Source organism: Saccostrea cucullata, unplaced genomic scaffold (assembly GCF_032062105.1).
Source record: "Saccostrea cucullata isolate Sc308-1 unplaced genomic scaffold, CSIRO_AGI_Scuc_v1 ctg4989, whole genome shotgun sequence".
Taxonomy (NCBI): Eukaryota; Metazoa; Mollusca; class Bivalvia; order Ostreida; family Ostreidae; genus Saccostrea; species Saccostrea cuccullata.
This window is the reverse complement of record NW_026931353.1, coordinates 16,831-44,541: the sequence shown is the minus strand read 5'-3', so window position 1 is coordinate 44,541 and position 27,711 is coordinate 16,831. Positions and strand designations below refer to the sequence as shown.

The window sequence follows — 27,711 nt, the reverse complement described above, 5'->3', positions numbered from 1 at the left end:
AATTTACAAAATAAACATTTTGAATTAAATTTTACATGCACTCTAAATGAAAATGAGGCACCTGGTGATATGAAGGATTTACAGAAATGGAAATAAAAGTTGAAAATATTAATTTAGCAAAGACACACATAAGTACAATCTAAAACTTTTTCACTTTTCAAAAAACTCTAAAAATTTAGTGAGGCATTTGCCTCACTTGCCTCAATGGTAGTTACGGCCTTGGACATAATAATATGGATTTTTATTTCGTATTTTGGTTGAAAGCATTGTCAATATTAGATCTGCAGAACTGTAGCTCTCTGCTTGAGAAAATTCGGACAGATAAAGCAGAGAGCTACAGATCCTAGCATTGTAAAAACCTTCGATTTACGCCGACAAATTTTTGTCACTACTTTAGGTATTTATTTCGTGTAGTTTAAGCATTCTCTGGCTTTAGAATGGTATCCTATAATTAATCATATATTTAACTTTAATTTTTGATACTTTATTTACCTTTTAATAACGGTCCGAAACAGTCCTGTAAATAGTTTTGTAATGTCGGTTTAAAAGAGTTCCGTTTCGACGTCCGTAACCTCAAAGAGTCATTTGTTAGCGCTGAAAGGTAAGTAAATTATCAGAAATTGAAGTTAAATATATGATTAATTATTATATTCCGTTTTTGAATTATAAAATGCAAGAAAAAATACACGAAGTGAGCGACAAAAATCGTCGGCGTAAATCGAAGGTTTTTACAACGCTTGGATCTGTAGCTCTCTGCTTTATCTGTCCGAATTTTCTGAAGCAGAGAGCTACAGTTCTGCAGTTATGTCAATATCACATTACATTATATTTTTTTTTATCTATTTAAAAAACTCATTCATTTGTCTAATATTGTTCATGCGCTTTTCCTTTCCAAATTACAAAGAACAAAACTTGAATATATGCCCCGGTGAGCAAGGCATTATTTAACAAAAATATAGTATGTCATTAATTTAGAATCTCTGTAAAAGTTTTGCTTTTTCACAAGTTTTAACTTACAATTTGCAGAAAAATATGCAGAATCATTCTTACCTTTCCAGTAAAAGTAACTACGAACGTAGACCAGATCAGACAAACATTACTGTTTATTACATATACCTGTGATTGATAATGAAGTGAAAATATTCATAATCACACAACTATCCTTCATATAATTTATAGTCTCAAAAAGTACTTCTAGTCGTTTGTTTTGTATGTCTATTATATAATGATTGAAGATCTCTGAAATGGAGAAGGAGAGTGAGGATTATTTTTTAAAGCCTTATTTGCCTTTTTTTCTCTACCCGTTCTACATGAAGACATAACAGAGTTTGATTTCTAGGGAAAATAGCGCTAACGTAACGTCAGGAATTGCTACTAATAGGAAATGATACGCAATCATAATAATATGCAGCTCTTTCTGCGAATAAGAAGGAATACGAGAAGCATACCGGACTTGAAAATTAGTTTAAATGGTTCAAGATGGAATCATTTTGAAGAAAAAACAGGGCATATTCACAATAATGGACATTGGCCTTACACAATAACCCTAATATACAATGTCAATTAACAATAGTTATTTCCTTTATAATGTCGACATGATATATCCCGGTGAGCTTGAAATAAAAGACAACATAGAGTTTAAAATTTCTGTTTCATATATGGATCTTTGCAAGAAAAAGACGTTAATGGTTATCCAACAACATAGCTTAATGATAAACGTGATGACTTTAACTTTTCAATCGTCAACTTCCCTTACTTATGCAACAGTACACCTTTGTCACCTGCGTACTAAGTTTATATCTCTCAGTTGATTCGATACGGAATAGCATGTTCTACGTATGAACGATTTCTAAGACGCGGTAAGATATTGACAAACAAGTTGATGAAACCAGTATATCAGCAGTCTTGTTTAGAGTCATCAGTTCGTAAGTTCTATGGTCGATACAATAACCTTATCAGCGAATACAGTTTATCATTGAGTCAAATGCTGAATGACTTTCCTCATACTGATTGTCAAGCCATTATTTACACACCGACTTGTCCACGAATTTTTTACCGTTATTTCCAAATCTCGACAAGGAGCACACAGGGGTGTGACCGGTCGACAGGTGATTTTTAGTCCTCCATTGCATCCGATTCCATCTCTGATGTTTTGGAGGTTTATGTTTGCTCCGCTCCTATTTTGTATTGTTTAATGGACTTTTAAGCTCGAATACTGTTCGTTTTTTCACACACGTCTCCTTTGCTCTTTTTTATATTTTACAAAAAAAATTTCTATATAAAATTAATTTTTACACACAGGCACACAGTCAAGTTAGTAGCTTTTGACAAATAACTTGATGTTACAAGGGTATCAACGATCGCATTCACTCAACATGAATATTCTCTCAGGATTTCTATATAAATTGTTGGCTTTTATTTTAATAGGGAACTAACACCCGTTTACCCAGTCTAAAGAAAGAGTTTACGGTGGATTTATCGGTTGACAGGGGATACTTACTCATCCATGGCACCTGGTCCAATCTCTGAAGTTTACATCATTAATGTTTGGTATATATTCATTCTTCAGGTAACAAATATTTCATTTTCTTAAATGTATTTCTACCCTAATATCTCGAATTATCGGATAATTAGATGGTTTAGCCAGGGAAACCTAGACAATGTATTTCTCATAAAATCTGTCCGAAATCACAATACAATATAGCATCTGAATTCTAGTGATCATTGAAATACATGTAATTTGGGTTATCCGTCTCTTGCACAATGATGATACCTGCATATACAGCGCTACTAAATTATTCATTAGAATCCTGAAGTTACTTAGTAAACTAAGTACATGTACTTTTAAAACGAATGTAGATAGATGCACATGTACTCGCTACTTCCTTTCTTCTAAATTTATCTTAATGCCATATCTTGATCGCATCACTACATCCGGGAATTCCTCATACGCATGTCCGTCCACTAAGCTTACTCTGAATCTGTAGACAGAGGTAGAAAAAATGATAAAAAAAAAAACCCATGAAAAATATAAATAAAAAGGTAACAAATGTAAGTATGATCTCAGAATATCTGCAGGTATACTAGTACCTTTTAAGCAATGATCCGATCATAACTTTCTGCTCATTGAAAGCAAAATTCTGTCCAATGCAGTTTCTAAAAGATACAGAGTAAAGAGGAAGTATGTTTTCTATAAAATAAATTAAGCTAAAACATCAGGTAGGCGATAAATCAGGCTCGGAATATTTACTCCTACCTTGGACCAGCAGAAAATGGGAAGTAGCTGAAAGGATCACGTGATAATTTAGCCTCGTCTTCAAATCTCTCTGGTTTAAAATCCTGAAATGACGTAAATAACTCAAAGAATATTTTACGCATTTTTAAGCTACATTTATGCTTCAAAAAAAAAATAATTTAAAAAAATCTGTGGGATACATACTCGGTATAAGATGAAATACTGAAGGGCACTTCTTGTGTTCCTTTGTTAACCGATATGCTTTCTATAATACTTCTGAAGCAGAATCTCTTCTTCTGTTATTGTACATACGATTTAGGTAAAATATTGTTTCTTACCATATGGTCAGGCCATACATCTGGATGATGATTGGCTGCATGTATGACGATATCTACAGAGAAGTAGGGAGGGATCTCCAGCCCCTCCACACAGAGGGGCTTCGTCAGATACCGACTAACCGCCGGCACCGGAGAATGCATCCGCATCACCTCCCGTAGAAACATCGACATGTATTTCAACCGACTCAAATCATCCCTTTAAAAACAGAGATACCAAAAGTATCTTTTTATAACTCAACCTCTTAGAATATTAATAAAACATAGCTTTCTTTTATTTTTCGATGGAGGAAAATAAAAAAAAACTTCATTTACATGTGTAATTAAATAATTCATTCGTACCAAATTTGTATAAGAAAGAAACTATGGAATTTGAGATGAAGGTAATGAAAAAGACGATGTCTCAACATTAAGGTGTGATTGGAATGCAATGCAATAGAGATGTTGTTGTAAACAGTATTGAAACCAAGAATGAAATGACAACATGTATGGTCAAGATCAAAAATTGCTTGAACAGCTGAATTTAATCACTTTACAAATTGAGTTCAGACGAAGTATTTCTATTTTCTAAAGGTTTATCTTTACCATTGTAGATGCTGTCGCTCGCCTAGGATTTCTACAACTTCTTTATGAACTTTTTCTTGTATTTCTGGATATTTTGCCAAGGAGTAAATTGCCCAGCTAATGGCGGACGCCGTAGTATCATGCCCTAGAATTATATGTGATGAACATTTTATTTTCTTGGAACACTTTTAGAACTTGGTTATTCATTCTACTTTTAGTTATCTATTTGGCATAAAAGAATCAATATATTATTAGTAGTGAAACAAATTACACCATAAGTATTATCAATTTCAAAATTTCTACAATTAAATCATTCTTCAAGAATACTTTTAAGAACACTTCAAACTACTGAGAACCTTCGAAAAGAAATGTGTCGACTTCAGCCCGGATTTCCTCTGGACTGAGACCTTTGCCATTTTCGTCCTTTGCTGTTATCAGAATATCCAGAAAATCTTTACGACGTTTGTTGATATGATCCGGATCAAGTTGCTGTTGAAGACAATTAAAAGCAGCTGTGTGTGTAAATGGGCCTTTACAATGTTATACAAGGTAAATGGATCATATCTTACTTCTGGAAGCATACCAATGCTTTAATTCTGGACTGAATTATTTCATCTGCAAATTGATGAACACTGTCAGTCAGCTTTTTGTTCTCTCTGCCGTCGGCTGTTAATCCATACATAAAATCAGGGTACACCCATGGTGTTCTACAATATGAAATATTAAGGTCTTTGGACGGCAAGCAGCACATACAAAATTGCAAAACCTTACATCTTCTTCCAAAAATTAAGCAGATAATTGATAAAAGTTTCTCTCATTTTCCTTCTGGGGGATTATATGGAATATGAAATTATTTATCTTAAGTTTTTGTTTTCATAGTGCAACTATTTCAGGTTCATGTTGACATTATTTTCTCAATGAAATATACTCTAAAATTCTACATTAATGGGTAACTTTATACGGAGATGGCAATAGATAGGGCATGTGATAAGAAAACCGACCAAAACATCCCCAAAGTAACACTTCGATGGAAACCAGAAGGGAGGAGGAAACCTGATTGGCCAAAGAACACGTGATGAAGGACTGTGGAAAAGAAAATGAGAGACCACAAACTAATTTTGGGAGAACTAAAGAGAAATGCTCAAGTTGTAGAGAGAAGTGGAGAAACCTAGTACTTGTCCTATGTGCCCTCGGACAAGGACTAGGTAGGTAAAGGGTAACAGAATGCTCCTTGAAGGAGTTGATCAGATACTAACTTCGCTCTCAATCTGTTTAAAACACAGGGACTGCCTCAGTAAAAGTGATTATGACGATGGCACATTTAGCATGTATAGTAAATATGTTTCGCTTTTTGTTAAACATCCCTTTCGAGAATTTTTCACTCAAATTGAGACGCCACCACTTGCCTTTGAAGGGCTGAAAATAGACCTTTACTCGACACTCGTGGCACTTTTTTGTCCCAGCACCTTCTTCCGCACGGTAAGTTTTGACATTTATGGTGTCATCCGAAGTACCGGTCACCACATCTCACAGTGGATTCGAACCCGCGACGTAAGGTAGAGCTCCTTTCTCTGCGACTCTAGAGTAAATACTACTGTTTTGAATCGTGTACTTACACCATCCTCTTAATGGCTAGAGTCGTCAGTCTGTTGACCTGCTCCACATATGGGTGACTGTCTCTGAAAGTAAATGAAGGATACACTTTGTCAGATATGAATAATGATAACAATTTGTAAAAAACACATTTTTTAAATGCTCTTGTTATATGGATTTATGCAATTTCTGTGATCTGTCCCCAGAACTTAAAATAAAATAAAAATATATGTAAATCTGTAGCGCATCACTCTATTTTAATTATTTAAAGCCTTCTTAAACATTTTAAAAGTCAGAAATAAATACACCCATTACTTGTATTTCCCATTCAAGTAAGTTTATGAGCACGGTATGATTATCAATATTTTGCTGCCTTTAAAGATTTTTCATGAAGAAAACAACTGGTATCACAGTTTAATAATGAAATAAGATTTTTACCCATTTATTACATCTTTATACAGTCTATATAATTTTCTCAATGTCCTAAATTTAGTACTTATTAAGCATTTCATTAAGAAATAAAGAGATGAAAGACAAGGAAGAAAGTAACTCTATTCGTATAATATAGCCGTCTGCTTTAGAATTACTTTTGCAACGGACCTTCCGAAGGGTTCCAAAGGATATTAGGTTTGATTTTTACAAGCACTAGAATTTGAAATTAAATTTAAAAAAAAAATAGACAAACCCCATTTCCTGAACCCGTTCGTTGTAGGAGAGCGAGCACCGTAACATGGTGTCCAGTGTTGCTAGTGATACCAGCTTATAAATCTCTATACTCTGATTAGAGTCACAGGCTTTTTGTAGTTTTTCCTGTAAAATTTTACATATAAATAGTGAAAAGTGTTACACAGAAAAAGTTCTTGAAGAAAAAGTTACATTTACAATTTGCAACTTAAAGAATAAAAGATATCTAATGCAATACCAAGAAAATGTCTGCAACATCATTGTAGATTTGAACATAAGGTTTCAAGATATCAAAATGAAAGGCGGGAGTTAGAAGACGCCGGTTTCTTTCCCATTTCCGGCCGTCTGACAACAGTAAGCCATCGCCTACAACAAGCACAAAACAGTATATTATCAAAGGGGATTGATGAATTATTAGAAACTTATTCGTCTTGAGTTATGAGGAGGTGGTTAAAGTTAATATAACATTCGACTAAATGTAACGTAAAAAGGATAGGATCAATATATAGTATAAACGGTTAACCTGGTCGTCTCATGACAACCCTATCCCGAGCTTTATTTTCAGGCTCTTTCAGGTAAGCTTCTTTTAATTATCTCTTTCCTAAGAGTTCTTGATCGTTCTCTCTTTTGCTTGATTGGCCTCCTGGTAATGCTATGCCTCATGTTATTGGTTGAGGGTTTTCGGAAGGTTTGGAACCACCATCCTCAACACCATTGTTGCTATATAATTTTTACAGTTAGCTGGTTTGTCTTTTGTCCCTCCTTCCTGGTCTTTAAGACAACCGAAGTTTCTTTTTCCCATATATTTAAATCCTTTCTCTCATTAATCATGTCAAGTTTTCTTAATTTGCCATCAACTCTTCATGATGACATTTTTATAGAAAATCTGGCACGCTGAATCGTTAGTAAACAATTGCGAAACTATCAGATAAGCATTTCGAACACCATCGACATGGACTACTACTTATCATGAGACAAACGAGCGGTATAGACTGAATTCTTGCACATGGCTGTCCCTAACACTTCAATCAGCAACCATCATTATTAATGACAATCCAAGCAAATGAAAGAGGAAACGACCACAACAGAGTTATTGAAAACAGAGAGGAAAAAACTGGGACTCACCTGGAAAGAACTTGAAAAGAATGCTCAGGATAGGGAGGACTGGATAATTTCTGTTGGTGGTCTACTGAGTATATTCCTGAGCGGCAGTAGTAAGAACTTTACTTCTAAATTATAGTTTGTCGCCTGCGTGGTTAGAGCGTCTGCTCTAGAGTCGCGAAGTAAGGAGTCAATCCTTACGTCGCGGGCTCGAATCCCAATGTGAGACGTGGAGACCGGTCCTTCGGATGAGACCGTTTAAACCGATGTCCCGTGTCGCAGTAGGCGCTGGCACGAAAAAGACCCCTCCCTGCTCAATGGCTCTGAGTGCCGAGTATAGGACAAAATTTGTACTTCTTCACCGGCAAGTGGTGGCGTCTCCATATAAGTGAAAAATTCTCGAGAGGAACGTTAAAGTTAAACAATATACAATCAATCAATCTAAATTAGTTACTGGTCACGGTAGCCTAGTGCCAGAGCGTTCGCTTCGTGATTGGGAGGCCCGGGTTGTTCGATTCTCGTTCGCGTCAAACCTAAGATGTAAACATAGGTAGTGACTGTTCTTTTGCCAAGCCCCCGGCATTAGAATTGAAAGTCAGAGGTCTTTCGGATATGACCTTAATAACGTAGGTCCCAACGTAGGCGTTGGCACAATAAAGAACCTTCACTGTTCAATGGTCCTGAGTGCCGAGTATAGGTCTAAAGTTGAAGCCCTTCACTGGCATACGGCGATGTCTGTATGAGTGAAAAAATATCAAATGGGACGTCCAACAATATACAATCAAACTGAATAAGTTCGACCATTTGGACATAAAGTCAAAAGAATAACTTTGACACGTAAAGCAATACCAATGAGTCGAATGCTGACTGACATTTTGCATCCCAATTATTAGACCCTAAATTACATACTGAACCTACTATGGATTCTTCCGTTCGCCCTATCACGACAAGTAGCCCACAAAGGATGTGACTTATCGACATAGAATGCTTACTCCTCCATGGTACCAGACCCCACCTATAATGATTTTAAAGGTTCGTGTTTACTCGACTCCCAATTTGTATAGTTTTAATTCAGCTTGATGACTGTTAGTTGTTAATATCACATGTTTCCAAACTATGCAAACAACTGATCATATAACTATACTCTTAAAAGAAAATAAGGGCCGGGGATAATGTAGTGACCAGTCATATACATGTATACAAAGGAATACGAAACCATATAGTTATCTGACGAAATTCATCACCCAAACACATCAATCATACTCTCACGATCTGCTTGGGATGCTTTTGATGATTGGCACAAGACAGGTAGCTGTAGGATGGGCAGTGGATGTTTCCCAGTCGATTTTCAGCAGATTATGGTCCACACATTGTGCTACAGGGTCTGTTCAGGATAGACCACGATCCGGACTACCAAGCACAGCAACTCAGGCTCAGGAAAGATTTACCCGCATAATTGCCTTGAGAAATCGTCTGGTAACAGCAAATCAGATAAGGTCTCAACCTCAAAGGGATATTGGCTTTGTAGTGACTGGCCAGACGATCAGGTTTTGACTGCACAGATTTCACCTACACACCCGATGTTCTCGTGTCATTCCGTGTTTGAGGGATCGTCACAATAGGGCCCGACTCCAATGGTGTCATCACAACCAACGTTGGGATTATAGACGATGGAACCACGTAATATTCTAAGGTGAGTCGAGGTTCACTGTGGACTTACTGTACAGACGAAGGAGGGTTTGGCGCCGACATAACGAACATTTCCATGACTTTAACGTCATTTAACATGATCAGTATGGGGATGGACCTGTAATGGTGTGGGGAGGCATCACTGCTGCCGGCAGAACAGACTTGTATATTGTTACTGGACGTGTCACAGGGCAGTACTATCGGGACAACATCTTTGCACCCCATATTGTGCCGTTTCCATGTCGTTATGGCCACCGTTTCATTTTTCGAAATGACAATGCCAGATGTTAGGGCCAGGATCATTATCCACAACAGAAGAATACCACCAAATTACTATGACCCGCACTCAGTCCGGACTTTTCTCCCATGCATCGGACTTGTCTTTGGCATTCTTGGACAGCAGCCACACAAACTTCAATGATCTCCTACCAATGTCCAAGAACTTGAAGCAGCATTGCAATAGAAATGGAATAACCTTCCCAAAAATAACCTGATCAAGGCGTTTCGTTAGGAGAATGCCACGCCGAAAACGAGCTTGTCTCGCCAACCGAGGGGTTTTACCCGCTAATGCCTCTGTTTCACAATCGCGGTAAACTTCCTGTGTGACACTGTACATGTGTTGGTGTCAATCCTTATTCTGGAGAATCTGTCCATTTCTGAATGTATGCAGAGTTTCGAATAAATTGACAAATGTTTCCTTAATATTTTTTCCTTCCTGACTTCATGGTGTGCATTTCATTGTCATTGTCAACAATATCCCCTACTTCTTTTTAATGCCAGTAGTAAAATTACCTTATTCATTTCAATACTTTGAAAAAGTTCCACCGCTATGTATTTGGTGATCCAGTGACATAGGTCTGGGTGTTTCACGCTGTTGAACATTTCTGTATTACATTTTATTTATTCGATTAACCACACCTTTTTTTCACTCTGACTCTATTAGGTGGTTTATAAAATTTTCAATTTACCCGGTTTGCGAAGAAAACACGTTGTCAAGTTACTATTTTAGGGCAAGAAATGATGATTTGAAGCTTCGGTGGTAATTGGTTTTGTATCATACAGTTCTGGCAATGAACTGTATATAAATAGGAAGGAAATTTCAAGAAGTGTTTCTTAACATTTTTCATTCGAGTGTAAAGTAAAATTCGCATAACCGATAAGAAATCTAAAAGTTCGTTAATTGTCCACATGTAATCAACCTTAAACCATGATGACTTAATTACTTTGAGATTTAATTTAAGAAAAGAATGCACTGCATAAGATATGTAAAAATCCTCACTTCGGTTATGAAAAATGCATATTTTTGCCGGCATATAAATGATAATTATGCACAGTTAAATAAACTGCGTGAATGCTAAATTGGATTTTACCTAACCAGGGTAAGAGGAAGCGGTAGGATCCGCCCACGCTGTGTCTGGGTTTGGGCTCGGAGGACTTGAGGAGTACTTTAGCCGTGTCTGGGTGACACACGCCAAAGCTGGGGTAGAAGAACATTGTCCAGCCGTGGAAGAGCTTTGTTCTAGTTTTCTCCTGCGTATCCAAAATGGTCCTGAAGTATCCCTTCATGTTATCAAACTAAAGGAAGAAAATACAGTATTCTAAGTCAAATGTTTTAGAAATTCTTTGCATAAGATTTTAAAAAGAGACATTGAACACATCATTGAAAGGTTTGGGGAGTTCGGCATCTTTGTTTCTGCCTCATATATTTGATCTACTTTGGTTAAGATTTATACATTGTAATTATAAAGAATATTTATATAAAGTACAATACTTTACACAAAAGTACATACTGACTACTGAGTATACAAAACACTCATACATCATTTATATGATTCGTGTAACTCAGAAGGTTCCTCTCCGATAAAAACCACGTTCGACAAAAATTAATGTATGTATATTTTGGGGGGTTGATGTTTGGTCCCTCTTAAAACAGTCTATAGATCCATATTGTAGAATGCTTGGTTCTTGCAGCGAATAGATCAATAGATATCGAGGAGATGTGCATGCACATTATTTATAGTCAAGATAATTGTGGTTTTGGCTATTCCCTTATTTAACTTTACCTGTACACGGCGAGGCTCGTTACGAGCATAATTTTAAGAAAAACATCTATGTTGATAACATTTTATTTGGTGATAGCAAATTAAATATTATCTTATCGATTGCTCAATACAAGCAGTATAATTTATATATTATATTTGCTTAGTTGTGGTACAAAAATAGAAATGTAGATAAAATCCTTTAGGTAAAAAACGCACTTGACCATTTAAATGTAGCTGATTATAGGTCAAACTGTCACGTTTTAAACGTGTTCATGTAAAAACATACCAAGACAAAATGTCCCCAGATAGGATGCAGCTTTCCCATTGGAGTAATTTTGGAGGTGAGCTGAATCCATTGTCTGTACTGTCGTCCATAATGAATCACAAGAGATAGAAGATACACAACAAATATCGTTACGATGACCTGAGCGATCATGGCCGTGTGTGTATGTAAACACTATCACTAATCCTCACACGTATATCCTCTACAGCTGACAAATATTTAAGTGCACGAGTACTAAATTACGCGGTTTACATGCTATAATGTATGTCCAGATTGACAGCGTTCAACTATATGACTCGGAGAATCTTGATCTTTTTTTGTAAATTAATTTTAAACAAATAATGATATCGATTTGTTTGCGTATAAATTTAAAAACTTTCAATCTCCTTCTGCTCTAGGATACTTTGTGTAAATACTGTAACTACAATGGTGTTCTAGAACATCACCTTAATTTTGCAAGAAGCACTGACTTTAAGAGTTGGCGGCAACTTTGACATTTAAACTTGCGTTATGTACGGAGGTATGGAACTAATATTTTTACAGACATTGTAGAAAAATATAAATAGATGTTATAGTTATGGTATGGTATTAGGGGCACCAACTTTACTCGTATATACTAACACAAAAGATGATTTGAGGTAGAATAATAAAATTAATTAAAATACCCTATACGTGAATGATTGTACGAAGGGCGTTCAATATTTTTTGTCCAAACCATATTACAGCAACAAAAACAAAATAGAAATTTAAATCATTTAATGCATTTCTTCAAAGTAATCTCCTTTATATTTAATACAGAGATGAGTCGTTTAATCCAGTCAAAAAACACTTATTTGTAAGTTTTTTGTGGAAGATATCTTAAACACTGAAAAATACCTGATGCCAGCGCTGACCGCGATTGAAAACGCCTTCCAACGAGAGCTTCTTTTAGTTTTGGAAACAAGAAAGTCACAAGGAGAAAGATCAGGTGAATATGCATGATGTGGAAGTTCAAAAACTTTGTGACGTTGTAGATATTCTCGAAAAACCTTTGCTGTATGGACAGGAGCATTGTCATGCAGGAGTTTAATTCCTCTCAAACCGGTTTTAGGTCGTCTTTTTTTGTAGAAATTATACAGTCTCGGAAGTATACTTGGAGAATACTATTTCCAGTGACACTTCTGCCCTATGGGACTGCATATTGGACTACCAAGCCATTAGAGTTGACAAATATTGTGTATAGAGCTTTCTAAGAAGTTTGAGTTCTTTTTGCAATTGTTGGCCTCTTTATGTTCTTAAGTTTCCAGTCCAAACTTCATTTTTTACTTTTCTTTCTGGCTGGACCCACGTTTCATCACCTGTGACGATCTGACTAACCTTCCTAGTGTCCATATTTTAAAACATTTTCAAAAGTCTTTGGCACCTTTCTAAACAATCCCTCTTCTGAGCTTTAGTAAGAATTTGTGGAATCCACCTTACGGTACTTTAATTTAGTTTTTAAAATAGTAAAAACACTGCCCGTTGAAATTCCTTCACGTCTTCTATTTCTTTGACGGTAAGTCGTCCATCTGTCTTAAGAATATCATGAATTTTGGAAATATTACTTTTAGTGACTGCTCTTGGTAGTCTCCCCGAATGTTTGTCGTCAAAAACATCTGTTCTACCATTCTTGAACTTGCTTACCCATCTGTGAACTGTCTTTTTTGAAATAACAGATCCACCATATATCTGAACAATTTCTTCATCTATTTCATTCCGTTCTATACCAATGACACAACGAGCAAGAATATACTTACTACCAGACTTCGTGTTTTACCCATAATTGATATCCAGTGTATTCGGGTAGGTCAGTTGTAAATGTAAGTGTGTGTTTCAGAGTGCAACGACTTGTTCCAAATTTTGACACAATGTCAATAAAAGATATATTCATTCATGGATGACCAGATCCCGAATCGAATGATTGAAAGCCATAAGGGACAAAAAATATTGAACACCCCTCCTATCCCTCTCTTCATTTTCCTATGGTAGGATTGTCACATTCCAAAGGAATTCAATAAAGAAGGAAACACACTCCGGAAGGAAAACTTGGAAGGAGTTGGTCAAGGTGGGAAGGAGGGGTTGAAGGTAGGATTGTTGTTTCCTTCTATGCTTTAAATGCCAAAAGTTTAGCTAATTATTCATTTCACAGAAGAACTTCCGTATACATTTCCCTGGTGCAAAGTAAGCTGTCGATTAATTGTAAAAGTCACCGCCTTTGCAAAAGTCCAGTGCGATCTGCAAATTAATGCTTCCGGTCTAAACTCCAACTGTGAAGCACCATATCAGCAAGCTCCTGAATTTACAATCACAAAAATATTATGATGGAGAAACATGTATACTGTGTTACAACATTTTCAAGAAGTGGTGTTCTTTAAAACTCCATGGAACGTACAGAAAATGTTAAAATCACATGATTTTTCTCAAATCAATAATACTGACGAAATCGTTTGTCTTTTCAACGCTTTATACGTATACAATCATTCTTCCCATTGTGTGATGAAAGATAAGAATTTTTAATATCTCGGACAACTTATTTTCAATAATTTTTTTTTAAAATCTTAAATGTTTTAGTCATACAAAAGTACTTGTTTATCACACAAAAGTACTATAAAGTTTAAATTAAGACTATGCTTGAATTCCTCATTGATAATATGCATACGGAGTGTATATATCGCAGTTGATTCGATACGCAAGAGCATGCTCTACGTATTAACACTTTCAAAAACGAGGTAGATCATTGACAAACAAGTTGATGAAACAAGAATATCAGCACAAACAAATATATAATTATGCGCATACACGTAAATTTTATTTGCTGATTTAAAATTCAATCGAGTTAAACAGCGCACAGAAATTTGATAAATGTACACAATAATAACCTTTTTTATTTGTGCTCTTCTATTTCGTTTATCATATACTTGAAAAGAAAGCGACTACTTTGTAGTTGTTTTCTTGAATTGAATACAATATCATAAAAATGAAGTTTTACAATATCAAAGGTTAATTTTTAACATGTAATTTTATAAGTATTCATACTTTACAACAGTACAATTTAAGCTATAAGAAGTGCAAATTTTAAAAGTGCCTCATTCTTATAACTATTATGATGTAAATTTTGAATTTAGGGGGTGGGGTTAAATGTAAAATTTACAACTTGACAACTATCAATATTTAATTCTCCCCCTAGTCAATTCAAAATTCACAACATGATAAACATATATTTTATTATGTACAAATATAGTATTTCAATAAATTACAAAATAATTTACATCAACAAGATTAGTAAATAACAAATATATCAGGTGTAAGGTAAACATATAAAATAATTTAAATAATATAGAATTTGTGATGTAGGAGGAACGCAAGGTCTAAGGTGTTTTAACGATTCTTTCTTTCTTCCAAGTTAATTTTAATTCCGTATTTAGCAGTCATGACAAACTGTGGGTAGTGTTCGTAAATATGACCCTCCACAAGGCTGACTTTAAATCTAAAAAAAGTTTTAAACAATTAATTCACTAAGGTAAATGTAATAGTTACACATATATCAATAGACTACTGAACACTTATTATCCATTTTTAAAACGTTATAAAACCAAATTAAGGCTACCGTTTTATCAGTGACGCAAGCATGACTTTCTCCTCGCTGACTACAAAGTTCTGTCCAATGCAGTTCCTATTTTAAAACAAAATACGATGAAATGAAAAATTATATTTTTTTTTAAGTAGCCGTGATTACTGATTAAATGGAACGCTAAATCAGGGACCCCTGGAAATTAACACCAGAGATGGATCGTAACCACGATGAGCTTCATGAAATAGTAGTAATCAGATACACGTATACAGGATACTTCTATAAGCAATGACTGAAGAAATGGTACGAAACATGTCAGACAAAAAACTACCAAACGATTTACAATGTTATAAACAAATTAATTCAATGACCGTAAAATTTACAGAGAGCTAACTTCAAACGGAGCTGTTGAAATCCATGTACCATCAATTTATATCTCCGTAGTCTGTCTCGGTTTACAAACTGAACGAATTCAGAGATTGCTCTTGCTTATTGAATCAGTTTGGAGCCATAAATACCATATGCAGGTGATGTTAGTTCAAGAACAACAGTTTGTATGTGTTGGTGCTAAAGTAGGACTTAATTACAGTATTAGTGTTTAGGCCGTTTCTAGAAGCATGCCAAGATTTGACAATCTTAGCAAAACTGAAGTGGCCAGTAGAGGTGACTTAATTACCAGTAAGTATGTCTTAACTACCTCATTAACATATCTAACATAAAGTGTACTGAAGTTTGACGCCTTGCTTAGTTCGTTTTAAAACAAAATTAAAACATTGGCCCACCATAAAAAAATTGATAATTCAAAAAATTTCGATATTTTGCAACTTCAAATGAAATGAATTTAGGTTTACCTTGAGCCGGCAGAGAAAGGTATGTAACTGTAGGGATCTCGGTCTTGTTTTGTCTCCTCGTCAAATCGGCGAGGTCGGAACTCCTGTTACAGATTAAAAAACAACTTTTATGTGTCACACATTTGTGTCGATTTACTAGACCAACTTAACTTTAATAAATAAGTTAAATTGTACTGTATCCATATATTGTATTCACCTGTGGATCAGACCAAAGATCTGGATGGTGATTGATGGTATGAAGAAGAATATCAATTTTTGTTTTGGCGGGAATCGTTATCCCGTCCAGTGTGAGTGGCTTGTCGGCGACCCGACCAATGAAAGGGACGGGAGTATGCATCCTCATCACCTCCTTCAGGAACATCGACATGTACTTCAGTGACGGAAGGTCTTCCCTGAAGTAATATGGATTAATCAAGAGATCCATTGGAATTTTATGCGTCTCAATTTCGAGTATACTGTGAAATCACTAATGTCGTGGGGGTTAATTTTCTTGATTTTTCAAGGTATGGAGAGACCTTGGAATTTATGACCCCCATTGAATATAAAATTTTCATATTATGCATTACTGCTTAATATTTTCCAACCATGAAAGGAAATCCCCACAAACCAATTTTTTTCCCTCAAAGCTCGAAAACTTTACCTCACGAAAATATGTGATTTTACAATACAAGTAGAAGTTCAAGTCTTTTTGCATTTCTCTCAATGTATTTTTAAATACCATTGAAGTTTGTCTCGCCCATTTAACACTTCCATAACTTCTTTGTAGAGAGTCTCCTGTTCCTCTGGGTGTTTTGCCAGGCTGTATATAGCCCAGCTCATGGAAGAGGAGGTGGTGTCATGTCCTGAAGTAAAATGATCCACTCAATTTAGAAACTACCGATTTGCAATGAGTTTTGATAAAACTGGTCAGAGCGTTTGAAGAAATGCGTCATAATGTAATATTTAGAGACACAGTAGCAAAACAGGATACAGACAAAACGGATTGATACTAGTATCCCAGACAAAATATGTAAAGGTATAAAAGGAAGTAAAGTTCTATTCACCGTTTGCAAAAGATGTGTTGCAATAAAAAATGAATGGTTATCTGACCTTCAAAAAGAAACGTGTCCACTTCTGCACGAATGTCAAGGTCAGAAAGTCCTTCCCCTTGGTCATCTTTTGCCGTGATAAGTATGTCTAGGAAGTCACGTCTTCTTTTCTGTAACTGACCAGGATCATCAGCCTGTAACAGAATTTTATTCTACATTATATGTGAATGGGCCATCTATTCTTAATAGATGGGAAAGGGTAAGATTTAATTGTTTATTTCAAACTTGATTTCGTAGTGTAATATGATACATGTCTTCTCTACTTACCAGTGTCTTTCTTCTTGATTGTATAATGTCATCTGCAAACTGGTGAACAAAATCTATTAGTTTATAGAACTCCTTCCCTTCAGTCGAGAACTTATATATAAAATCAAAATAGAGCCAGGGTTTCCTAAAAACAAATAAGATTTTAAAAATGCATCATAACGAATAATAGTCATTTAAATGTCTACTCTTGGCTTCAATTAATTCCATATCAATCATTGTTGGGGGAACCAAATTTTTCGCTCTTAAATAAACAGTTGAGACGAAAGTAACAAAATGTTTTGTAGACAAAAACCATTGCTCCTTACAGTGATCGGCTTACTGTCAGCCTTGCCAGGTTTCTAACCGCTTCTGCATAAGGATGATCTGACCTTTCAATAACATGCAAAAAATCTGTTATTGGATGAATTACTGCTATGGCGTAATTTTGCTATGTTTTCGTCATTTTTTTTTTCATTTGGAAACTTACCCTTCCTCCTGTACGTGTCCTTCGTACGACAGGGAACATCGCAACATTGTGTCTAGAGCCGCCAAGGTGACAAGACTATAAATTTCCACACTCTCCTTGGCATCGCAAAACTTCTGAAGTTTCCCCTTTAAAATTTAACCAAATACAAAAGTCTGTGATCTATCTATTGATGAATAAAGGAATAAAGAATATGTAAGTCTAAGCTACTTAGTTGTTAATCGATATACTACCGGTGTATTGTATATTGTTGGAAAACTATATTGATACCGGTATAAATGTGGAAGGAACCTTGAGAGAAACTCAAAATAATCACCAGAAATACCAGTGTACGTTTAATTATTTGCTGCTTATTTTTTCGATTTCGATTTCAATAATCGGAGGAGAAAATGGATAAAATAAATACCAGAAATATTTCAGCCACTTCGTTGTAGATGTCTACGTAAGGTCGGAGGATGTCAAAATGGAAAGCTGGAGTCAGAAGCCGTCTGTTTCTTTCCCATTTCTTTCCATCAGACAAAAGCAAACCGTCTCCTATATTGGAAAGATATAATTTGCAACTCTGAACTTGTATACAAAAGTCGAAGATTTGTTGAGTGTAGTTCTGTACATTTTAAGAGGTAATGGATATTGGAACAAGAGATGTTTGAAAAAACACTTATGCCCCCATCCTCCAAATAATTGAAATTTTTGTATGTCCAAGGGGCATAATTCTGTCCAAAATGGTCCGATCGTACCCAAAACAAAACTTGATCTAGATATTCTTATGATAAAACTGTATAACAAATTTAATTTCAATAAGTGCAACCTCTGCGAAGAATATCAACGGAAACCGATGGTGGACTGACACACAAAACGACAGACAGCAGCAAAGCAATATGCCCTCCCTTCATCGAAGGGATACATAATAACTTGAAAAAAAATAATAAAAATTCTGATGGAGTATCAAATTGAAAAAAAATTCCTTAATTCTTACACAAAAAAATTTTTAATGATATCAAAGAAACGCCTTTTGAATCTTTACCTAACCATGGTTCAACAAGTCTGTAGCCCACGATTTCATGTTTCGGTTTAGCAGTTGCCTCCTTGATCACTACTTTAGCCGTGTCAGGATGACAAGTGCTTATCAAAGGAACTATAAACATAATCCAACTACAAATAACTTTCGCCCGAGTTTTCTCCACAACTTCAGATGCGCGAGAACAAAATTCTGCCATGTCCTGAAACTAAAAATGTACTATGATATTACACAGTTCGTAATATTTATCATGGTTTTTAGTTTCTTTGAGACCTTTTCAATTCCGTTTCAGGAGTCGAAAAAAATGTGGAAATTTTCAAGCTTTCATGTACATATGTATATGAATCTTACAGGAACTCACCGTCGGTAGAGCGCTCGCTTTGTGATCGGAAGTTCGTGGTTCGAATGAATAAAAATAGATAGCAACGTTTTTTCGCTCTGCCCATTGAAGTGAAATTCGTGGGTCTTGTGGATAAGACTTTAAAAACCGAGACATTGTTCCATGGTAGACGTAGGCACGATAAATCAAGAACCCTCACTGCTATATAGACTTGAGTGCAGAGTACAGGGTCTAGACTTAAAACCCTTCACCGGTATATGGTGAATCTTATATGAGTGAAAAATTTTCAAAGGGACGTAAAAATATACAATCAATTAATCAACCCTATAGGAACACATTCTGTAGAGCACTTGCTCCCTGAGTGGAAAGTCATGAAAGTACTCGACAAACCTAAGTTGGTATGTAAGGAAAACAAGTGATCTTTTGCCAAGTGTTCGGTACCTTGAATTGAAAGGTGCGAATCTTTCGAATGAGACTCTACCCACTGAGGCCCTGTATCACGGCAGGCGGTGACGAGGATCTTTCAATCGAAATCCGAATGAGAAACTGGTAATAAAAGGGGGAATGAACAGTGTCAGCTGGTTAGTGGCAGATGGAATCACTACCGTCAAGACCAATGCCACAGAAATAAAACTCTCGACCACTTGTGTTAGCTAACAAGACGGGAAGGAATCGTAAGATGAATATGAAGAGAAAAAGGAGAAGGTTGACAAAGAAATGAAAAATTTCTGTTAAGAAATTTAAGAGTCTTTCGGAGAGAAATTGGAAAACATAACATGCATACTTCATATCAAGGCCACATCTGGTGGCAATGGAAAAAGGGAACCATCCACATACATTTATGAAGAAGAGAAAAAATAACAAGTATCAGAGGAAACACTAGAAAACAGTGATAAAGATAGGAAAACTGCCGGAAAAAAAATCAGAAACGAACTAGAAGAAACTTAAAGAGCTGAGAAAGGTTCATGTAGATAGAATAAGGAATAGGAATCGAAAGAATACAAGAGAAAGATCACCTCTATTTATGGAATCACTGCAAGAGGTGTTCGATATGCAATTGTATTGTACCACAACGCGAATCGTACGATTCTTGGATGGAAATACACTTAAATAGAATTCTATTCAATACCTTTTCAATTGTGTATACAAGCGCCTTCAGTTCCACATAGATTTAAAGTCATTTCGGTAAATTCAGTCGCTGACCACTGTTGTAAAATCGGTTGGGAAACGGGTTGAGAATATTTAAGAAATAGACATTACATCAAAGTTCGCTCAAAAATTGGTCATTTCGAAATGCAGATTTTCACTGAATTGGGGAAGCTTATGGGTCTGATAGGATATCTTACGAGACAGTTCGTAGGTGGAGAAGGAAATGTCTGACTGCCGCAGAGTCCGTCAAACATGCAGTAAAATCTTGCCGCCGACTTGGGACTGTTCATTGTTCATATCACTGTGTCTCGAAAGTCAAGAAAATAATTGAAAGTGCTGGTAGATACACGATTTATTTGCGTATTGCTATCTGACATACTGCAGTAGGTGCATTTTAGTTTTAACGAATGATTTCTGCCAGATAGATATCGCAGACTTAATATATTGAAAGCTAGCTAAAAACGGAATGAGTACAAACCGCTTAAGCAATGGCTCAAAATATTTTCCAAATTCTATCAAATTGCTAATATTGTTACATTGTTACGGGTGAGAAATATGGGTTCACTACGTAGGAGCAGTGAAAAAATGCTTAAGAAATTGTATCGTAAACGACACCCTGTGTCAGGAATAAGGCATCTTCGTCTAAAAAATGATAATCTTCAATGCATATTTTGGAGCTTGTGAAGTCCAGTAATGTACCGTTTTGCAGAACTCATCGTCATCGTAATTTCCAATGCAACTCTTTTCTTTTTTGCCAAAATTAAAAGCTTTTTATCTGGTCGTCGTTACAAGTCCTGAGAAGTCGGGGCTTCAGCCATCAGTCGATCCCTAGAGGTCTAGCTAATTAGCACATCTCAACGCATTTCATAAAAATTATATTTGGTGATCGAAATTTTGTATTTCAAACCATGGAAAATACTTTGAAGATTAAATGTTCATTTCATCATTTCATTATTTGAGATATCGTACAATAAACATTACCTATCGAACAACCCTCGTACAAGTTTGTATTAAGTGTTCTTGAAAAAGATCTGAAAGGTTAAACTACACATGAAAGAAAAATACTCGGATGAGATAAGAAACAATGCAGTTGCTTACTGTTGATTGATTGATTGTTTATTGCTTAACGCAGAGTCGGCATTTCAGTTAAAAAAGAGAATAAAGGCAGGACTCTCGCCCAAAAAGTCATCCGCGTGGCATAGAGGTTAAAGCGTTTGCTGTAGAGTCGCGGAGTATTCAGTAAGGAGTTGATCGTTACTTCTTGTGTTCAAATCCGCTATGCGACATGTAGACCGGTATTTTGGATAAGACGTAGTCCGAGGTTCCGCGTCACAGTATGTTTGGCACGAAAAAAAGATCCTTCACTGCTCAAATGCCGTAACTGTCCCGTACAGGTCTAAATTTGCAGACCTCCACTGGCAAGTGGTGGCATCTCAATACGTGTGAAAAAAAATCGCGAAGGGACGTTTAAAAGAAAATAACAAACAAACCATCTAAGAGATTTCTTTCTGGGAAAACTGGGAAAGCTCGCCTCGCAATGATCTGCACAAACTACAAAGGTTCAAATATAAGATAAAGTGACTACAAGGGGTCCAAATATAAGATAAAAAGGAGTATATCTACAGTCGAAGTGAAAAGCATCCTATGCAAGATCAGAAACGGAATCAAGAATTCGCAGTAAGGACATTGTGGGAACTGTCCGTGAAGGGAGAGGATTAACCACTGAGTTAACAAGACGGATCAGGGCTTCAGACAAAGATACTTTAGGATACAACTAGACTGAAAGGTAATTCAACTAGAACAAGATTTGAAATATCCAACTAGTAGGGATGGGAAGCCAAGGAAACTGGACTATATGGAAAAATTAACAGAGTATGCTGACGTTTAGTGATCTATGAATATTGAGGAAAACATTTTTCATACACCAGTTTCTAGCATGAGCTTTGTTGTATTACCAATATCAACAAATAAGGGAATTAGAGGAATAGCAGAGACCGATGTACCCTCTATGCCAAGAGACAAATTGTCATCTTGTCAAGTTCCCAATACCAATAGAAAGTTCAGGTGGAAGCATGAACATGTCTTCAGAACACCAGTCCATACAAAGTACGTTAGAGACAGAGTTGTAGAAGAACAATAAAAACCAATTTCAACCATATACTTTCCTAGCAAGTGGAGGCAGACAATGGGGCCACCACAAAACACAGAGTTGGCAAACTGAACGTAGCAAAATACTGAAAGCTGCAAATCACCATTGAAAAGAAGCTAATATTCCGACTGATAGTACACACCACCAAATGACCTGGTTTTCCAATAATATCTGAGGACAGGAAGAAACCAATGACTACAATATCATAAGTATGAATGTCAGGACAAGTACAAACTTACAAATGCTGATTATCTGACACGTACTGAAAGCAAGAAAACAGAAATAGAACTTCTCGGTGGAAATCAGTATGTCCATCAGCATTAAAGTGGGGGAGGATGGCAGCGCTGCGATAAAGTGACAAAAGGAGATAAAGGCAGTCAGCGCTAAAGCCACGGAGGCCTAGAAGATATCCAACTGGCTGGTGCTACGTAGAGAAGATAGTACTGGGAACGTAATCGTTGTTAGTATAAAAAAAACTAATCAACTTCTGCTTACCCGCCATCGTTGCAGATCAGATGATGAACCGTCTTGAGACGAATGGGTCCGGCTGATGACTCGAGACCAAATAGTTCAGGTACTATTCATTTTATATTAATTTAATGGAATTTTTTATCGAAAAGAATATTGCTAGTCTGCTTAAGGGCAGACCTACAAAGTACCGTATATTCTTAAATATTTTATTTCAGAATTGTAAAGGTACTATTATTTATAATTATCAAAGGATACAAATTTTTAACGTCCCTTTCGAGAATTTTTCACCCATGTGGAGACGCCATCACATGGAGTTAAAGACTGCAGATTTTAATCTGTACTTTGCACTCAGAGACATTGAGCTGTGAAGGTTTAAACAGTCTAATTCAAAGAACTGATCTCCACGTCCCACAGTGGGATTCGAACCCACGACGTAAGGAACAATTCCTTGCTCCGCAACTCTAGAGCAGACGCTCTACGACTGCCCACACGAGCACAAATAAATGAATTATGGATTTGAAAGTAAAGCTTTTAATTTCTTTTCAGATAACTCTTTTAAGGAGGTCTGTGATTAAATCCAGATTATGACTACCGATGAATTTAATCAAAAGAACCAACTTGTCAATATTTAAAATAAAATTTCGAACGGACAGTAACGTACGTAGTTTTAATATTTTGACAGCACCTTCAGACATATTAAATACCGATTACATAAAATTAAGAACTATGAAAAATGTGTGGTCTCAATAAAAGAAACAAATTAATTAAGCACATTTCTCATCTTACCAGTAGCAGGTGCCCCCAGATTGGGTGATGGGGTCCTAACTGCACCATCCTGTCGGTGATGGTCTTCATTCTTCTGTAACGTGTGTAGAAGCGGACCAGGTAAGACAAACCGAACACAGCCAGGAGAGTTATTAAAATGGTGGTAATCATGGCTAAAACAAACTCCTATCTCCAACCACTGGAAAATGAAAAGCACTGTAAAATGAAATGTCAAATAAACGCTATCTTTATTAATTTATCTAAGAATCAATGAATATCCATGACCAATTTCTCTACAGGACGAACACTACGTTCCTGTCGCGACCCAAACCACTATGCACAAGCTTTCCTTTAGTCCACGATACAATTAGAGCTTTGGAATGATCTTTCGGCATCGCGATGAATACCCGCAAAAGAATCCTTCAAATTTAAAACTCTTATTAAACACAAACGCTTATAAAAAAAAAAACCGGCCAAACATTCCCTATTTAAGGAACAGATATCAGATACACATACGACACAGAATGTTTTGTAGTACTCAGAATTCTGACTTTTTTTCCAAAACTCAAACTGTGTTAGTAGAAAAATTGAAACAACGACAAATATCTCGAATATCACTCTAGAATGACCAAGGTGGAGAAAACATTTCTACATCAAAAAATCTAAGTTTTTATCCCTGTGGTCGGTCATCTAGTTGAATAAATAGATGCTTAAACTTGTGATCACATGACAATGTAGATCATGCGTTTCTCATCGAATATAGTTTAAAAAACTGCGCACCATACATTGATTGACCATATACAACGATGTCAATGATTAAATATTACGTTACACCAGAGATCATGTTGAGTCTGTCGTCAGAAATAATGCATCAAAATCATTAGGAAAATATTTAACCGAGGTTTATCCATGCCACTTACCCTAGTAACAGTTCTATCATAATGTTTGATGTAAAATGTGTAATGTCCACCCTAAGGCTCTGATAAAACAGGCGTTATAGCGTGAAGTCCAACAAAGTATGGAACACGGATATGAACATACATGTATTTAAAGTACGTGTACTTTAAATGTTTAAAGTCCCCTATATCACATGCAGTTTGTAAAGTTCTGTGTTCCGGGTAAATATAATAGTTGCATTTGACACATGTGATTGTTTCTGGAGGGAATAAAGCACTGCTCTCAGGCTAGATATCAAGTGAAGGTACATGCCGTGTTTCTGGAGGGAATAGAACACTGCTCTACATCTACATTATACAGCGTTCCATCAAACATGATGATTATACGCTGGCCCTGCGCAAACGGACCTCTAAAATTAAATCAAAAAGTAGGAGAGAGAAGAAAAAAAAAATTTACAAATAAAAATTAAAAACTAAATGCCATGAAAAGTTTAAATTAAACAAGTGCTTTAGGAAACAATTTACATTGTGCATAAAAAAGTGTATATCTATATATATTTACAATGTACTCTAGCTGATTTGTTCTGAATATAAGAGTTATGGAACATAACTTGGGACCAGAGTTCTGAACTGGTCCAGAGAGGCCGCTGCCACCACTGAGTGTGGGAGAGTATTCCAAAGAATCACTGTGTGGGGAAAGAAACTAAATTTATAATAGTCAGTTCGTGTACTGAAGGTCTGAAAGTGAAGAGAACTGGTATTACGTGTGATGGTCGTTGTCTGAGGTACAAGATAAAGGCTTTGATCTATAGCTACTAATTTGTGTGTAATTTTATACAACATTATCAATCTACATATTTTTCTTCTGTGATCTAATGTTGGCCAATTTAGATGGTGTAACATGTTTGAAACACTACTTGTATTATGGTATCTATGTGTGACATAGCGTGCAGCTCGTCTTTGTACATTTTCTAATTTGTCTTTAAGTTTTTTTGTATGTGGTGCCCAGACTGAAGAACAATATTCAAGGTTGGACCTGACCATTGATTTATATGCCAAAGATTTTGTTTCTTCATTTTTTATCTGCAAATTTCTTTTTAAAAAACCCAATATCTTGTTTGCCTTAGAAGTTATATTATTGATATGAGGTTCCCAGGACATGTTGTAGGATAATGTTACCCCTAAATATTTTGCTGTCTTTATAGATTCTAATGTGTGTCCTTTTAAATTATAGTTATATTTTACTGGTGTGCGAGATCTGGTGATACTGAGTGAATTGCATTTTTGAGGATGAAATTGCATTCCCCAGACATGTTCCCAATTAGCTAAGGAGTCAAGATCTTTTTGGAGGATTTCACAGTCATTTTGATTATGAATGGGTCGATAAAGGATGCAGTCATCGGCAAAGAGCCTTGTATTAGATGTGACAGATGATGGTAGGTCATTTATAAAAATTAAAAATAGAAGGGGCCCAAGGACTGACCCTTGAGGAACCCCGCTGACCACAGGCATTGGACTAGATACCTCACCATCAAGGACAACCTGTTGAACTCTGTTGCTGAGAAAAGCAGAGACCCATCTCCAGGTGTTACCGCGTATCCCATAATTATCCAACTTCCTCAGCAACTTCTGGTGAGGTACCTTATCAAACGCCTTTGAAAAGTCCAATATTATCAGATCAGTTTGAATGTTTGAATGTAAATTTTCCAGTAATTCATGGCTAAGAGTAAGTAGCTGAGTTTCACAACTTCTCTTAGCCCTAAATCCATGTTGGCAATCTACTAAGATATCATATTTATCTAAATGGTTCAAAACGTTGCTGACAACTATATGCTCTAGAATTTTACAACAAATGCATGTTAATGAGACAGGTCTGTAATTACTAGCCAAATATTTTTCCCCCTTTTTGAATATAGGAATGACATTAGCTTGACGCCAGTCTGCAGGTACTTCCCCTTGTGCCAGTGAAATGTTAAAAATTTGTGAAAGGTGTGGAGCAAATTCAGATGCATATTGTTTAAGGATGCGTGCTGGTATTTCGTCTGGCCCTGTCGCTTTACTAGGATCTAATTTTTCTAATAATTTTTGTGTGCCATTTACAGTTATGTATATTTCTTGCATAGATGGATAATTATCATTCAATTGTGGTATATGTTCATGATCATTTTCTGGTGTGAAGACTGAATGGTATTGTTTATTAAGAAGTTCCGTTTTCTGTTTGGTATCATGACATCAAGTGAAGGTACATGCAGTTTCTGGAGGGAATAGAACACTGCTTGAGCTCTAAATATCAAGTGAAGGTACATGCAGTGTTTCTGGAGGGAATAAAGCACTGCTCGAGCTCTAGATATCAAGTGAAGGTACATGCAGTGTTTCTGGAGGGAATAAAGCACTGCTCGAGCTCTAGATATCAAGTGAAGGTACATGCAGTGTTTCTGGAGGGAATAGAACACTGCTCGAGCTCTAGACGTCACGTGAAGGTACATGCAGTGTTTCTGGAGGGAATAAAGCACTGCTGGAGCTCTAGATATCAAATGAAGGTACATGCAGTGTTTCTGGAGGGAATAGAACACTGCTCGAGCTCTAGATATCAAATGAAGGTACATGCAGTGTTTCTGGAGGGAATAGAACACTGCTCGAGCTCTAGATATCAAGTGAAGGTGCATGCAATGTTTCTGGAGGGAATAAAGCACTGCTCGAGCTCTAGATATTAAGTGAAGGTACATGCAGTGTTTCTGGAGGGAATAGAACACTGCTCGAGTTCTAGATATGAAGTGAAGGTACATGCAGTGTTTCTGGAGGGAATAGAACACTGCTCGAGCTCTATAGATACCAAATGAAGGTACATGCCGTGTTTCTGGAGGGTATAGAGCACTGCTCTAGATATCAAGTGCATATATAGTCTAGATACTAGTATCAAGTGAAGGTATATGCCATGTTTCTGGAGGGAATATCTAGAGAATTGGTCTAGATATCAAGTCAAGTTTCATGCAGTGTTTCTTGAGTGGGAATAGAGCACGGTCTAAGATATCAAGTGAAGGTACCTAACGTTTTTCTGGAGGGAATAGAACACTGCTCTAGATATCAAGTGATGTTATATATATGCAATGTTTCTGGAGCCGGGGAATAGAGCACTGCT

General features: G+C 36.3%; 2 protein-coding genes across 2 annotated transcripts; both read right to left on the bottom strand.

The window, feature by feature from the left end:
* Positions 1-2,579: 2,579 nt before the first annotated feature.
* LOC134232324 (ultra-long-chain fatty acid omega-hydroxylase-like) lies at positions 2,580-11,717 on the bottom strand. The gene is made up of 12 exons (XM_062714278.1): positions 11,530-11,717; positions 10,572-10,776; positions 6,650-6,777; positions 6,413-6,537; positions 5,751-5,813; positions 4,718-4,841; positions 4,491-4,623; positions 4,156-4,279; positions 3,574-3,769; positions 3,257-3,339; positions 3,091-3,156; positions 2,580-2,981 (listed from the first exon to the last, which is right to left on the bottom strand). Exons 1-12 carry the CDS (start codon positions 11,677-11,679, stop codon positions 2,879-2,881), a joined length of 1,500 nt encoding a protein of 499 aa, XP_062570262.1. The 5' UTR covers positions 11,680-11,717; the 3' UTR covers positions 2,580-2,878.
* A 3,142-nt stretch (positions 11,718-14,859) lies between these two features.
* LOC134232325 (leukotriene-B4 omega-hydroxylase 3-like) lies at positions 14,860-24,678 on the bottom strand. The gene is made up of 13 exons (XM_062714279.1): positions 24,597-24,678; positions 23,698-23,875; positions 18,809-19,010; positions 18,191-18,318; positions 17,788-17,912; positions 17,627-17,689; positions 17,322-17,445; positions 17,056-17,188; positions 16,685-16,808; positions 16,163-16,358; positions 15,967-16,049; positions 15,152-15,217; positions 14,860-15,031 (listed from the first exon to the last, which is right to left on the bottom strand). Exons 2-13 carry the CDS (start codon positions 23,845-23,847, stop codon positions 14,923-14,925), a joined length of 1,503 nt encoding a protein of 500 aa, XP_062570263.1. The 5' UTR covers positions 23,848-23,875; positions 24,597-24,678; the 3' UTR covers positions 14,860-14,922.
* Positions 24,679-27,711: the final 3,033 nt, after the last annotated feature.

Excerpts from the sequence above, each read along its gene's own strand:
- LOC134232324 (XM_062714278.1), bottom strand. The coding sequence starts at position 11,679 with ATGATCGCTCAGGTCATCGTAACGATATTTGTTGTGTATCTTCTATCT. Across the intron at positions 5,814-6,412 it reads GAACGGGTTCAGGAAATGGG|AGACAGTCACCCATATGTGG; the intron begins GTTTGTCTATTT and ends ATTTACTTTCAG. Across the intron at positions 3,770-4,155 it reads GAGCGACAGCATCTACAATG|GGATGATTTGAGTCGGTTGA; the intron begins GTAAAGATAAAC and ends CTGTTTTTAAAG.
- LOC134232325 (XM_062714279.1), bottom strand. The coding sequence starts at position 23,847 with ATGATTACCACCATTTTAATAACTCTCCTGGCTGTGTTCGGTTTGTCT. Across the intron at positions 19,011-23,697 it reads TCTGGGGGCACCTGCTACTG|TTTCAGGACATGGCAGAATT; the intron begins GTAAGATGAGAA and ends GTACATTTTTAG. Across the intron at positions 17,913-18,190 it reads AAGTGGCTGAAATATTTCTG|GGGAAACTTCAGAAGTTTTG; the intron begins GTATTTATTTTA and ends TAAATTTTAAAG.